This window comes from Henckelia pumila, chromosome 4 (assembly GCF_033568475.1).
Source record: "Henckelia pumila isolate YLH828 chromosome 4, ASM3356847v2, whole genome shotgun sequence".
Lineage (NCBI taxonomy): Eukaryota > Viridiplantae > Streptophyta > Magnoliopsida > Lamiales > Gesneriaceae > Henckelia > Henckelia pumila.
This window is the reverse complement of record NC_133123.1, coordinates 23,142,225-23,155,609: the sequence shown is the minus strand read 5'-3', so window position 1 is coordinate 23,155,609 and position 13,385 is coordinate 23,142,225. Positions and strand designations below refer to the sequence as shown.

The window sequence follows — 13,385 nt, the reverse complement described above, 5'->3', positions numbered from 1 at the left end:
TATTGTCAACTCAAAATGTGGCATTTGCAAAACTAATGGCTCAAATAATAAAATTGCGAAATCAATTTCTCGATTATACAATCAAGAAAATAAGACTTGATAATGCTGGAGAATTTACTTCCCAAACTTTCAATGACTATTGTATGTCAATGGAAATTACTGTTGAACATCATGTTGCTCATGTTCATACACAGAATAGATTAGCCGAATCATTGATTAAACATCTACAACTGATTGCTAGACCAATGATTATGAGAACAAAACTCCCTATTTCTATATGTGGACATGCAATTTTACATGTTGCGGCATTAATTCGTATCAGACCAAGTGCATATCATAAATTCTCCCCATTGCAGCTTGCATTTGGTAAAGAACCAAATATTTCTCATCTGAGAATTTTTGGATGTATGGTGTATGTGCCTATTGCACCACCTTAACGATCAAAAATGGGTCCTCAAAAAAAATCGGTATTTATATTGGTTATGATAGCCCATCAATCATTCGATATCTTGAGCCTCGGACAGACGATGTGTTTACAGCACGTTTTGCTGATTGTCATTTTAATGAAAAAATCTTCCCAATGTTAGGAGGAGAAAAGAAACACATCGAAAAAGAAATCACATGGAATGTACTATCATTGTTACATTTGGATCCAAGGACCAAACAATGTGAGAAAGATGTACAACAAATTGTGCACTTGCAAAAAATTGCAAATCAAATGCCAGATGCATTTGCAGACACAAAAGGGGTAACAAAATCATATATACATGCTGTAAATGCCCCTGCTCGAATTGAAATTCCAAAGAAACAAATTGAAGACACTCATGATGTCATAAAACGTTTGAAGTGTGGAAGGTCAGTCGGTTCCAAGGATAAAAATCCTCGGAAATGAAAAGGCATAGAGAAACACGATGATCATAAAATAGAAAATGGTGTTCCAGAAAAAACACCTGATGATGAAAATGTTCTGTCAGAACCACAAACTGACGAGAATCGTGAAATCTCTATCAATTATATTAATACTGGAAAAATATGAAACCGAAAAGGTATAAAAGATATTGATGAGATATTTTCTTATAATGTGGCATGTGACATCATAAATGAAAACGATGATCATGAACCAAAGACCTTTGGTGAATGTAAAACTCGTCATGATTGGGCAAAATGGAAAGATGCCATCCAGGTTGAATTGGATTCGCTGAATAAACGTAATATTTTTGGACCTATAGTCCTCACACCTGAAGGTGTAAAACCTGTTGGATACAAATGGATTTTTATTCGAAAGCGAAATGAGAAAAATGAAATAGTCAGATATAAAGCTAGACTTGTTGCACAAGGTTTTTCTCAAAGGCCTGAAATTGATTATGAAGAAACGTATTTTCCTGTTATGGATGCAATTAAGTTTCGATATTTAATTAGTTTGGCAGTGTCTGAAAATTTGAAAATATGTCTTATGGATGTTGTTACAGCTTACTTATACGGATCACTTGATAGTGATATATACATGAAAATTCCCGAAGGATTTAAGATGCCTGAAGCACAAAGTTCAAAACCCAGCGAATTTTATTCTGTAAAATTGCAAAGATCATTATATGGGTTAAAGCAATCCGGCCGAATGTGGTATAATCGGCTAAGTGAGAACTTGATGAAAAAGGGATATGTAAATGATCCAATATGCCCTTGTGTTTTCATCAAGAAAACAACATTCGGATGTGTAATTATTGCTGTATATGTTGATGATTTAAACATCATTGGAACGAATTAAGAAATTCAAGAAGTTATGATGTACTTGAAGGAAGAATTCGAAATGAAGGATCTTGGAAAAACTAAGTATTGTTTGGGTTTGCAAATCGAACAACAAGAATATGAAATTTTTGTTCACCAGACAAATTATACAGAAAAGATCCTTAAACGTTTTAATATGGATAAATCAAATCCATTAAATACTCCAATGGTTGTAAGATCATTAAACATAGAAAAGGATCCATTCCGTTCATGTGAAGATGATGAAATTATTCTTGGTCCAGAAGTACCATATCTAAGTGTCATTGGTGCCCTTATGTATCTTGCAAATTGCACTAGACCTGATATATCTTTTGCTGTAAATTTATTGGCAAGATTTAGTTCATATCCAACAAAGAGGCACTGGAACGGAATTAAACATATATTTCGTTATCTACGAGGAACGACAGATTTGGGACTTTTGTACTCAAAAGACACCAATCAAAGTATCATTGGTATGCCGATGCTGGATATTTATCTGATCCACATAAGGCACGTTCCCAAACCGGATATGTATTTACTCGTGGAGGCACCGCAATTTCTTGACGTTCATAAAAACAAACACTCGTAACAACTTCATCAAATCACGCTGAGATTATTGCGCTACATGAAGCAAGCCGTGAATGTGTTTGGCTAAAATCAATGACACAACATATCCAAACTTCTTATGGATTATCAGTAGACAAGAAGCCTGTGACGTTGTATGAAGACAATGCTGCATGTATTGCTCAAATGAAAGAATGATACATCAAAAGTAACAGAACAAAACATATACCCCCAAAGTTCTTTGCCTACACTCAAGAGCTTGAGAAGAATAAAAATATTGATATCTGTTATATTCAATCAAGTGAGAACTCATCAGATCTCTTCACAAAGGCACTTCCCACGACGATATTCAGAAAGCATATATACAACATTGGGATGCGCAATCTGCGGAATATGTGAAGAATCACTCATGTTAACATGAGGGGGAGTTTACGTGGCTGCACTTTTTTTCCTTACTATGATTTTTATCCCACTGGGTTTTTCCTAGTAAGGTTTTTAACGAGCCAGTATAAAACACGTAATGAAGACAGTCATCATATCACGATCATCATCACAAGGGGGAGTGTTGAAAAATATTATTATTATTAATATTATGTTGAATATTGAATGTTGAATGTTGAATATTGAGTTGTAAAATGTGAAAAATTAGTGTGTGATGATGTAGATGATGATGTATTTATTTTTGGACTAATCTCAAATGTGGATCTATAAATAGGTCTTCATTTGTGATGAAAAATATAATTGAGTTGAGAGAAAAATATTATAAAGTGTAGAGTTTGATATATTTTGAGTTTTTGAGTATTTACTTTTTATCATAAATTTTTATTTTTTCACAACAATTTGAAAGATTTCTGTAACACATTAATTTTTATTTTTGGTTGATGAACTTTTTGTTTTTGTTTTTTTGTTTTTGTTTTTTGAAAACTTCTTTTGTTTTTTTAGATATATAGTTAATTTGAAAAAGTGTGTGTGTGTGTGTGTTTTTTGCTACACGACTACATCTAAAAAAAAATTGAAATGTAATTGTTTGATTTTTGTGGAGTAGTTTCTGAAAATTTATACACAAATACTCGATTAATAAAGAAGAAACTTGCGAATTGATTCATCTCGCAGTATATTCGTGACGAGTGGACCCCGACAGAATTATTGCACTTTGCAGCAAGTGGCCTTGCAGTATATTCGAAAAAAAATATCTAATTTCAAAGAAATTTCCCAGGTTAAATTTTTTTTGTGTTTTACTCAAAATTTTTTTTTTTTTAAAAGATCTCAATTTTAAAAAAAATTAGGTGATATTTATTCAATTCATGTAATAAAATTTATTAATTAATTGTTAAGTTATATAAATTATAATTATAAAAATGCAATGTATATTAATATTATCCTATTTTAAATGTATATTAGAATGGAAATAATATTTTTGGATCATGCTATCTCGTCTGTAGAACGAACACTTAATTTATATGATTGTAATTTGATTTAAATTTATTTTAAAAATAAATTAAAAAAATTGGGTCGGGTTAATGGAATACTTCCCAAAAAATGGGTGAGGCCCGAGAAAAGAAAGAAAAGCAACCTTGGGATGTGCTAATTGTCCTGCATAGAGTGGGGCAAAGGGGGGCTACTGATTTGACATTTTCGTACTTTTATTAATAAAATAATAAATAAATAAATGAAGTTGTTTATTTCGTTTTATTTTCTTTTACAAAATTGATAATCATCTTTTTAAAAAATAAATATAACATATTGTTTTAATATTAAATGGCTTTGTATATTTAAATTTCACTCCAGTTTTAAAAATTATTCGAGTCATATATATTACTTTGTTAGCTGTATATATTAATTGATGATAACATTTATAATGATTAATGAGTGTATCTATACTATTAATTAAAGTTAAATATCTTATCCTAACAAACTTTTGATGCATGTATATGCAACCAACTTTTGCTCTAGTTTATATCCATGTTATGGTTATGGTCATATGTAGGTAGAGGTCTATCAAACCTCTGTCGTACTCACGATTTTTATTATTAAAATAAACTTTTCATATGTTTGAAATTTTGTTTTTCATAATTTAATATTTTATAATCTTGTATATCCTGTTATTTCAATTTCAATCGATACGTTTTGATATTAATTTTTTCAAAAAATAAAAATAAAAATCGATCCTTCTTTCATTTCACATACCTAATATATGTCCTTCAATTTAATCTGTTTAAATATAAAATATTATGTATCTATATTAATCTTTGTAAAGATATTATAATAATTACTTAAAATCGTTATAAAATATGAAAATATTATATATGAATGACTACAATAATTGGTTCAATGTGCTTTCGCTTTCAAAAGACACTCTCGTTTTCCCTTTTTCAAAATTTTGAAACTACGTAGATTCCTCGACACTCCAAAAAATATAAATTTGGTTCAAAATTTCAAAATCAACGAACAGTTAATTATAAACTTAAAAAAAATAAAAAAAAATCCCACGCAGAAATTATTAAATATAATAATAAATACTAATAAAAACTAGTAATTAATTTACTGATCAAGTGCATTAGGGCCAGTGCAGTAATTGACCAGATGATTCCAAACCCATTGAACCAAGAACCGCCGTCGGATGCCGTTCATGTTGAACGTGGCACCATCTTCGCCGTTCAACATCTGTCCGGTGTAGGATCCTCCGCCTCCAGTTCCGTAAATACCCTCGCACAAATCGGCTATTTCCACCGGGAAAACCGGGTCCTCACCCGCATACCAGGCGTTGATAAACGGGTTGGTGGATAGCTCCGCCAGCTCATGGGCTATCACGCTAATCATACCGTCCACCCCTACGTCGTCGTTTGGAGGCTTCACCGCCTTCAGCGTCGGAATGTACGCCGGCACGGCGAATGGGTAGGCGCACACTCCGGGACAGAGCTTCGCGGAGTTTCCCACCCAGGCGTACGGCAGCGTGTAGCCGACGATCGAGGGGAAGGTGAAGTAATGAAAGCCGCAGACATTGTTGCAGAAATCCTGGACGTACACGTCACTCGACGTCAGCAGGAGGTAAACGCCGCTCTTGGGGTTGATCGGTAGCGGGCGGGTGGAGGCGGTGACGGCGGATTTTATCACCGATTGGACGGAGAGGCGCGTGAGAGATTTGCCGTGGGAGCAGAGCCGGTCGTTCTTCTCTTCTCCGAGGCGGACGTTCCGCGAGATGTTGGCTCCGGTCTGGTCAGTGTACATTCGGACGGTCTTCCACCAGCCGTAGACGGAGGGCGCGGTGGAGTCCTCGGCGGAGATGGAGGAGATGAACTCCCGGATGATTCGCTTCTGGGAGCTCTGCCAATTAGCGCCGTACCAGATGGGGTAGATTGTGATATTGGCGGTGAGGACGGGACCCATGTGGTATTTGAGCTGAACGAATTCCGATGAGCCCTCGTACTTTTTTGACCCAACGAAGAGAGAATCTGTGCTGTTGGGACGAATGCTGGGCCATGGGCGCCAACAGGTGGCGGGCCCGGCGAGGAAGAAGAAGAAGAGAATGAAGGATCTAAGAGACAACGCCGCCGCCGGGAGTGGTGGTGCCGGCGTCATTACAGATTGTGAGCGGTGGTAGCTAGTGCGGGAGCAGTGGGGTGTGGGAACTGTTATATAGTACCAGCTCTCGTATAACTCGGATTAATTTCCAGTGACCATTTTTCCAATTATATACAATATATATATATATATTTAATGTTTGGAAGTTACAAATTTATTTTTTCATCTAATTTACGTATTCGAAGCCTTGAGATGGTCACTTGCTTTTATTTTGGTGTACTATTTTAGAATACCCTTTTTCTTTTTATTTTATTTATTTGAATAGTTTTTATTTATTTATTTTTTACTCGTAAACTTTATTTTGCTTTTTATGTTGTGTTTTTAACGTTTGGGTTGTGGATTTTTTGGGTTTGAGGGATCTTTTTTCAGGGCAATAAAGAAAAAAGCTGGAGCATAAATATTATCTACACTTATTAATGATTTTTTAGAATCGTTTTACATCTTGCTATAAGCTTAAAAATACACGCAATACCTTACATAAAATTAAAATTTCTTAGAACAATTTGTTACGACTGGTCTCGAATTGGAAATATCATATCAAATTTAAAATATTAACCTCAAATAAATTGCAAGTAATTCGATATGTACATATTTTCAACAAGGAAAATGCTATGTGTACATAGTGTTGTACACATAGTCTTACACACAACTATTAAATATTATTTTTATCTCAAAATTTAAAATATTAACCTCAAATAAATTGCAAGTCATTCGATATGTGCATATTTTCAACAAAAGCTTGTATGAATTTTCGCATAGCATTAAATTGAATGCGACCCTTATTTGTTTGTTTTTTACTTGGCCCATTATTTTCCTTAAATGGTGAGAAATACTTAGCTTCCTAACTACACTTGTATTAGCTGATTGTCTTTTTTCCGTACTTGTCATATCTATTAATCTATATTTTCGAAGATTTCGCACTTCACTTATCATTTTATCATATATTACTTATCTTAGCTTTAAGACTCCATATCGATAATCAGTTTAAGTTAAGTGGTAAACTTCAACGCATCGGCGGACCGCGAATTCATAAATCACTATCAATGTGATTGATATTAACATTATTTTTTACATTAACAACTGATTGTCATGTGTATCAATTGTAATCGTGTTTCTAACTAAATAATATTTATAAAATTTTAAAAACATATAGAAACTTTAATCATGAAAATTAATTATTAATGTAACACGAAATGTTGCCCTATATTTTTTTTGAATAATGCTATAGGTACAACCAATATATCGTACAACGATATTTACAACAACTATGTCGTGATATTTTGCTATTATCTCGTGAGATTTTGATATGATATCGTGAGATTTTGCATTCAATGTATCGTGAAATTTGATAAATTAAAATTTTGTATTGAATTCTCTGTGGTATAAAAATTATTATACAAATATAGTTGTACATGTAGCATTGCTCATTTTTTTCCCACGAAATTAAATGCAAAAGCATTAAAAGTCACGTGATTACGGAAACATCTTTTGAGAAAACAATACCATAAAGTCACGTGATTATTTCATGGTGGTAAAGCCCCAGTTGGTTAAAAAAAGGTTCGTTAGTGTCTCGGGAAATATATGTTCTAAAAAGTATAAATAATAATAATAATAAAATAAATATCATAAATTTATTAATCCTTTATATGATATATTTTTCATAATTACCTTGTATATTTAAATTATATATAAATCTAAATATTTTTGAAACTATTGACGCGATCATAGTTATTTACGGTTGAGTCGATGTTACCCGCAGGATAGTGCCCTGCAGGTGACGTGGTGGTTCATGATTGGTTAAAATCAATGGGCCCTACGTGGGACCCACTAACTTTTACTAATCATGGGATTACACGTCACCCGCAGAGTAGTGCCCTGCGGACGGCATATACTAAGCCGTTATTTACACTGTGACCACAAAATTGACAAAAATCAAATTACGAACAAACATAGACGGACTCTAGAGATATCAAAATGGCTAGCAGGACATGATCGGCCAACTCATAACCCCTCGTAACCTATGATTATACGGGGCGACCTTCTTTTTAGACGAGTTGAGAAAATACCAACACAACTACTTATTTTAGGTAGCGAAACAGACCAAGTGACCAACTTCACCGAGTTATATGTTATTTGACGGGTTGACCCGCAACCCCTCATTACGCGGGCCGGGACCGTGGTTGGGAAATTGTCAACCCAATCAACTTATTTTACACGGCGAGCGGCTAACTCGATGAACTTAGTCAGTTTTGACACTTCTAACGAGTCAACGGGCCACGTTTGCATCGGTCTCCTTTCAACTTTTTCTAGTGGTAGTATGATATCCTTTAAATTTGCAATAACAATTTTTTTTTCTGAACGATTTTAGCTTTCCTGAATTGAATCTTCGGCTTCGTAACCAAAACTCGAGATCTATTGCCATATAATAAAAATTAATGATAATCTAAATTAGCATTGTACAAAATTTTATAATTTTTGTTTTACTTTATCAATGTTTCCTAAAATTATTGTTTGGAAAATTTTAAATAATTTATGGTGAAAAAACATATTAATCTTAACGCAAATTTTTTTTATGCATGCATGTACAGATTAATTTTATTTTAATTTACTGATTAAATTCGTGAATTTTAAAAAAAGAAATATAAATTTTAAAAATATAATTTGTGCATATAATATATCGACTGAGAAGAAGACGGCCCCGTCTCCATGGTCTCTCTCTGCTGTCGTATCCCGAATTGCAGCTGAAGTTTTTGGCGGGAAAAAAGCGAGAGAAAGGATAGGGGTAATTATGTAATTTCACTTCCTACAGACCGCTGTTCTTTACTTTGAAAAATTGAATAGCTGGTACGTGTGAACAACAAACTTTATGATATTTAATGTTACATAATTAATTGTGCGAATCGAATTCAACCAACAAAATATTACTTTGATCACAATAAAAATTATAAAATTACAATGAACTAATCAATATATAAACAATTGGTAAAATGCATAAATTTGGTTATAAGTTATAACATATTTCTTATACCTCTTGCATCAATATTTTTGTATACGTAATATATAATATATGTATCGAGAAAAATATGTTTCTTATGCATGACATTGGTAAAAAAATATTCTAATCTAGAAAATTTTAAATGAAATGAATATTTTGCGGAATAAATAAATTATCTTGCCAACGACATAGGTTTTTTTTTTTAAAACAGAAAACTCAAATTTAAAATAAAATATCAAGAGATAATTTTGCACATTGAAATATGTAGGAATTAATAGCTCTATTTTTGGTTACACAAAAACTCTTTAGACGATATTGTGTGTGAATTTTGTCAAATAAATCTTCTTTCTGTCTTAATTATAAAAAAATTATTTTTTATATCGAAAATATTTTCATTGTAAATATTTGTAGATCAAACTATATCAAAGATAAATTCATATAAGGACGTTTGACAAAAAACATTTTTTTTTTAATAAAGCGGATCGTTGCTCGGCAAATATATGGTCACTAAAACTTGAAAAAACAAATTCAAATAAAATAAATATTGATTAATACACATTATATTTGGTGAACAAAATATTTCGAGAGAAGGACGAAAGAAGAAGTAATTATAATTTATGAGAATATAAATAAATATAGGAAGTAAGTTAATCACGGAGTGAATGGCGCTGCCCCTCAATTATGCTGAGATGAGACAAATGGACCCACCTGCACAGCTCAGTGCGATAGTGATTTGTGGGCCCACTAATAAACCCAATCTAAAAGTCATAAGCTCTCCTTATTGGGCTCTCTACAATGGCCCACATGTCTCCTTACGCATTTTGTGTTCACTTTATGTGAGGAGTTGTTTTATCTTTGGCTGGACATGTGTCAGAATGAACCACGCGCGCAACGCAACCGGATGGTTTACCTCGTTTGGCACGCGCTACCAATCATTTTGGAGATAGAGCCGTCGAAATAGATTTGAGTTGATCAAATAGCGGACCGTCCCACCAAGTGATTGACTGTGGGCCAACTCGCTTCGACCAGCGTAATATAACAAAAAATTGAAGAGGTCCGTAAAGTTGGTTTGTCACAAAGGGTACAACCTAATAAATGGTTTGAGTCGATAAATTCTTGTCTCACTCAAATAGCTGATCAGCCTGTCTAGCACCGTCAAGGATGGGTTGATGTAGGTTGCAGGACGGCTCACCGAGCCAATCCGTTTTGTCAAGTCTAGGTGGTCTTCTTGAACCAAAGAAGCTGAGGTTTAAAAAAAACCCATCATTTCGTTTCACTACATGACATTTTTCCTAGAGGAGAAAGAGGTAGAGGGGAAGACACATTTTATGTTCGAGCGTGTGAGGGTGTGGGCCTCACCGCCTCACACTCTTGTTGTTGGCCAGCGACATTTTTTTTTAAATGATATTTTCTTATTTGGTGGGATAAAAAAAAAGTTTGTATTTTGTTTATGCTATGCGAAAATGTTTATAGAAGTCGTGAGTTTTTTACTTTCAGTGCGGTATATTAGGTCTCATGAAGTGTTTAAGGTTTATTGTTGTCGTCACCTTTTTACGCTAAATCTAAATGTCTTGAAGTATTTGAGGTCGTGGGATCCTTGTCTAAATATATTAACCATTTGTCCCCAAATGAATCGAGGCTTTCGGATCTCAACCGGCAATGCCCTTGTGTTAATATCGACTTATCCAAATCACGTTATATGTGTTTTTAAATTTATACAATTATAAGCTATAGGTTGATTACCATAATGTGAGAGTTTTATTAAGAGTCGTTTAGAAGCAGTAGATAATTTAGGAAAAATATTTATTTATTTTTTTTAAAAAAGAGCAATTTTGTGATTATGTTAGTGTTTGGATGGACTTCTAATTGCTTTAAAAAGCACTTAATTAAGCTATAATTAGGGCTTTTTTAGAAGCCCAAAAATGTGACTTTTTTAAGTGCTTTTATAATTTTTATTTCTACTATTAACCTTAACATCCAATATTTCATCCGGCACAAAATTTTTCTTCTTCTAATCTGCCGATCAAAAGTACCAAGAAAAAAACAAGGTAAATTCTATACTTCAATTTTTTTATATTCATTCATTCGAATTGTTGTTTTCGTTTTGATGTTTCTTGGATTTTCAATATTTATGAATAATTGTTATGATTTATCGATTTATTGTGTTATTCTTAATTTTATTATATTTTTAGATTGTTTATAAATTTAATATAAATATATATTAGTAAAAAAGCTCTACAAATAGTATTCATCCAAACACATTCATCAATTAAATAAGTGTTTTTCACTTGTTTACCCAAACACAAAAATACTACAACTTTTATTAAAAAAAACACTTTTAAAAGCAAATTTAAAAAAACATTTTTTAAAATAAAAATCTACTGTTCCCAAACGTGATCTAGTCATGACCTATAATAGACAACTAGACCCGGACGCACGCGATGCCTTCTATTGTTCATTTTTTAATTTGAAAATAAAAAAAGTAATAATAAACAGTCAATAAAAAAAATGACATTTTTGTAAATAAATATCTATAAAAGAACAAAAAAATATAGTGAAAGTGACATTTGTGTAATTAATAGTTATCAAAGAACAAAAAACATAAAGGAGGTCATACCAACGTACCAAATCCTCCCTCATATTTAATATAATAATAGTCATCTCAGCACACGTGTTGCGTGTATAATATAATATATATATATATATATATATATATATATATATATATATATATATATATATATAGATAAAACTTGTGGATCGAAAATCCAATTTTATAAAATAATTATGTATTTTTTTTATTTTTTTACGGTTGTTGAGTTTTTTTTAGTGGACAAGTTTTGTATAAATTTGCTTAAGAGAAGGGAAAAATGGGAAAGAATTTTTGGTATGTTCATTCCACACCAAAAACAGTTTTTCTAATACCCTCAACTATTATAAAATAGTAGAGATATAATATGTAATATAGAGAGAGAAGTTTTAAGCTGTCCAACAATTCCTGTCCACCTCGTCCGAACCACTAAAACTCGGTACTGGGTTTTAGTTGTGTCTTTTTATATTTTTCGCATCACTAAAATACGGCACCGGATTCTTGTGGTCGAGAACGAGTTGGACATCATTGGTAACAGCTGAAAATTTTTAAATATAGAAATATGTCGAAATATTAGTACGTGTGTTTTGTATATACTTCGAATATGAATTTTCGGATTGATATGATAAAAAGTATTTAAAACATATACTCTAAAACTGATCATCGTCGGACACATTTGAAACCATTGTCTATTTCAAAATAAGAAAAATATAATGTGGCACAATCAACCTTAAATTCACACGAAAATTATAATGAGACTTTCTTATGAATTAATTTAGTAAGATGTATCTCTGATTCTATCCGACTAATGAAAAATCATTAAATTTTATATTGATATTGACACATATCATGAATATAAATTTGTGACACTATATATCTCACAAGATACTTGTTTTTAAACGAATGAGTTTACAAAGTTTGTTATATTAAATCATTGATGCGGATTAAATCATATTTCAATATTTTTTTAAAAAAATAATCGCTAGTCTTTCATTTATATCCATATATTTGGATCCTTAATCCTTATGATAATTCAAAACTCATTAAGGATATAAAGTCATAAATAAATGACACACAAAGAAGTTAAAAATGGTATGTAATAAGCATGTTTGAAAACCAATTTTAGTTCAAATAACATTTTGTCAGTACATTTGTAATTGGTCTAACTTGCAATGTTATTTCAATCCAACTTTTAGTTCGAATTTAAAAATATACAAGCGATTGTAGGCCAACAATATAAGGGAGTGTTTGCAATAGATTGTGCTTTTGTAAAAGTAATTAATTTATATATTATAAAAAAGTTAAGAAAAATCAAAAGTTGGTAGTGTTTGGAAACAAATGTGAAAATCTAAAAATCAAAGTTTGGTAATGTTTGATAAATAAATGATTAGAGTGATTTTAACAATGACCTTCTTATTAGAATTACTTTTGGAGAATCATAATCACCACATGACTAGCTTTTGAATTTCAATTAAGTTAAGCATAAGCTAACACACAATCTAGGTTTCAGAAACATACAAAAATGATTTGTTTAAGCCAAAATCTAACAATCATATTTTTTAATGATTGCAAACACTCCATAAATCTCACAATCGAAAATTAAAACAGATTAAAGGATTATATAATAATTAGTCAATCAAAATATTGTATAAAAAATAAAAAAATAAAAAAATGTTATTCCGAGCTTGTCATGATAGATGATTTTACTCTCAATATGTTTTTTTTATAAGACGTTCACACAAACATTTATACAAAACAAAAGTTGGAAGTCACCATAAAATATATTTCCAAAAAAAAATAAAAAATAATCACCATAAATGGTTGCGCGTGGTTACACGCGCCACCACATTATTTTTTGGCTGAATATAATGTGGAATTCCATATATGTCA

At 31.9% G+C, this 13,385-nt stretch overlaps 1 protein-coding gene across 1 annotated transcript; it reads right to left on the bottom strand.

Moving 5' to 3' along the window:
- Window positions 1-4,711: 4,711 nt before the first annotated feature.
- LOC140865683 (protein EXORDIUM-like 3) lies at window positions 4,712-6,048 on the bottom strand. Its single transcript, XM_073270400.1, has one exon. The coding sequence runs from the start codon at window positions 5,905-5,907 to the stop codon at window positions 4,870-4,872; it is 1,038 nt and encodes a 345-aa protein (XP_073126501.1). The 5' UTR covers window positions 5,908-6,048; the 3' UTR covers window positions 4,712-4,869.
- Window positions 6,049-13,385: the final 7,337 nt, after the last annotated feature.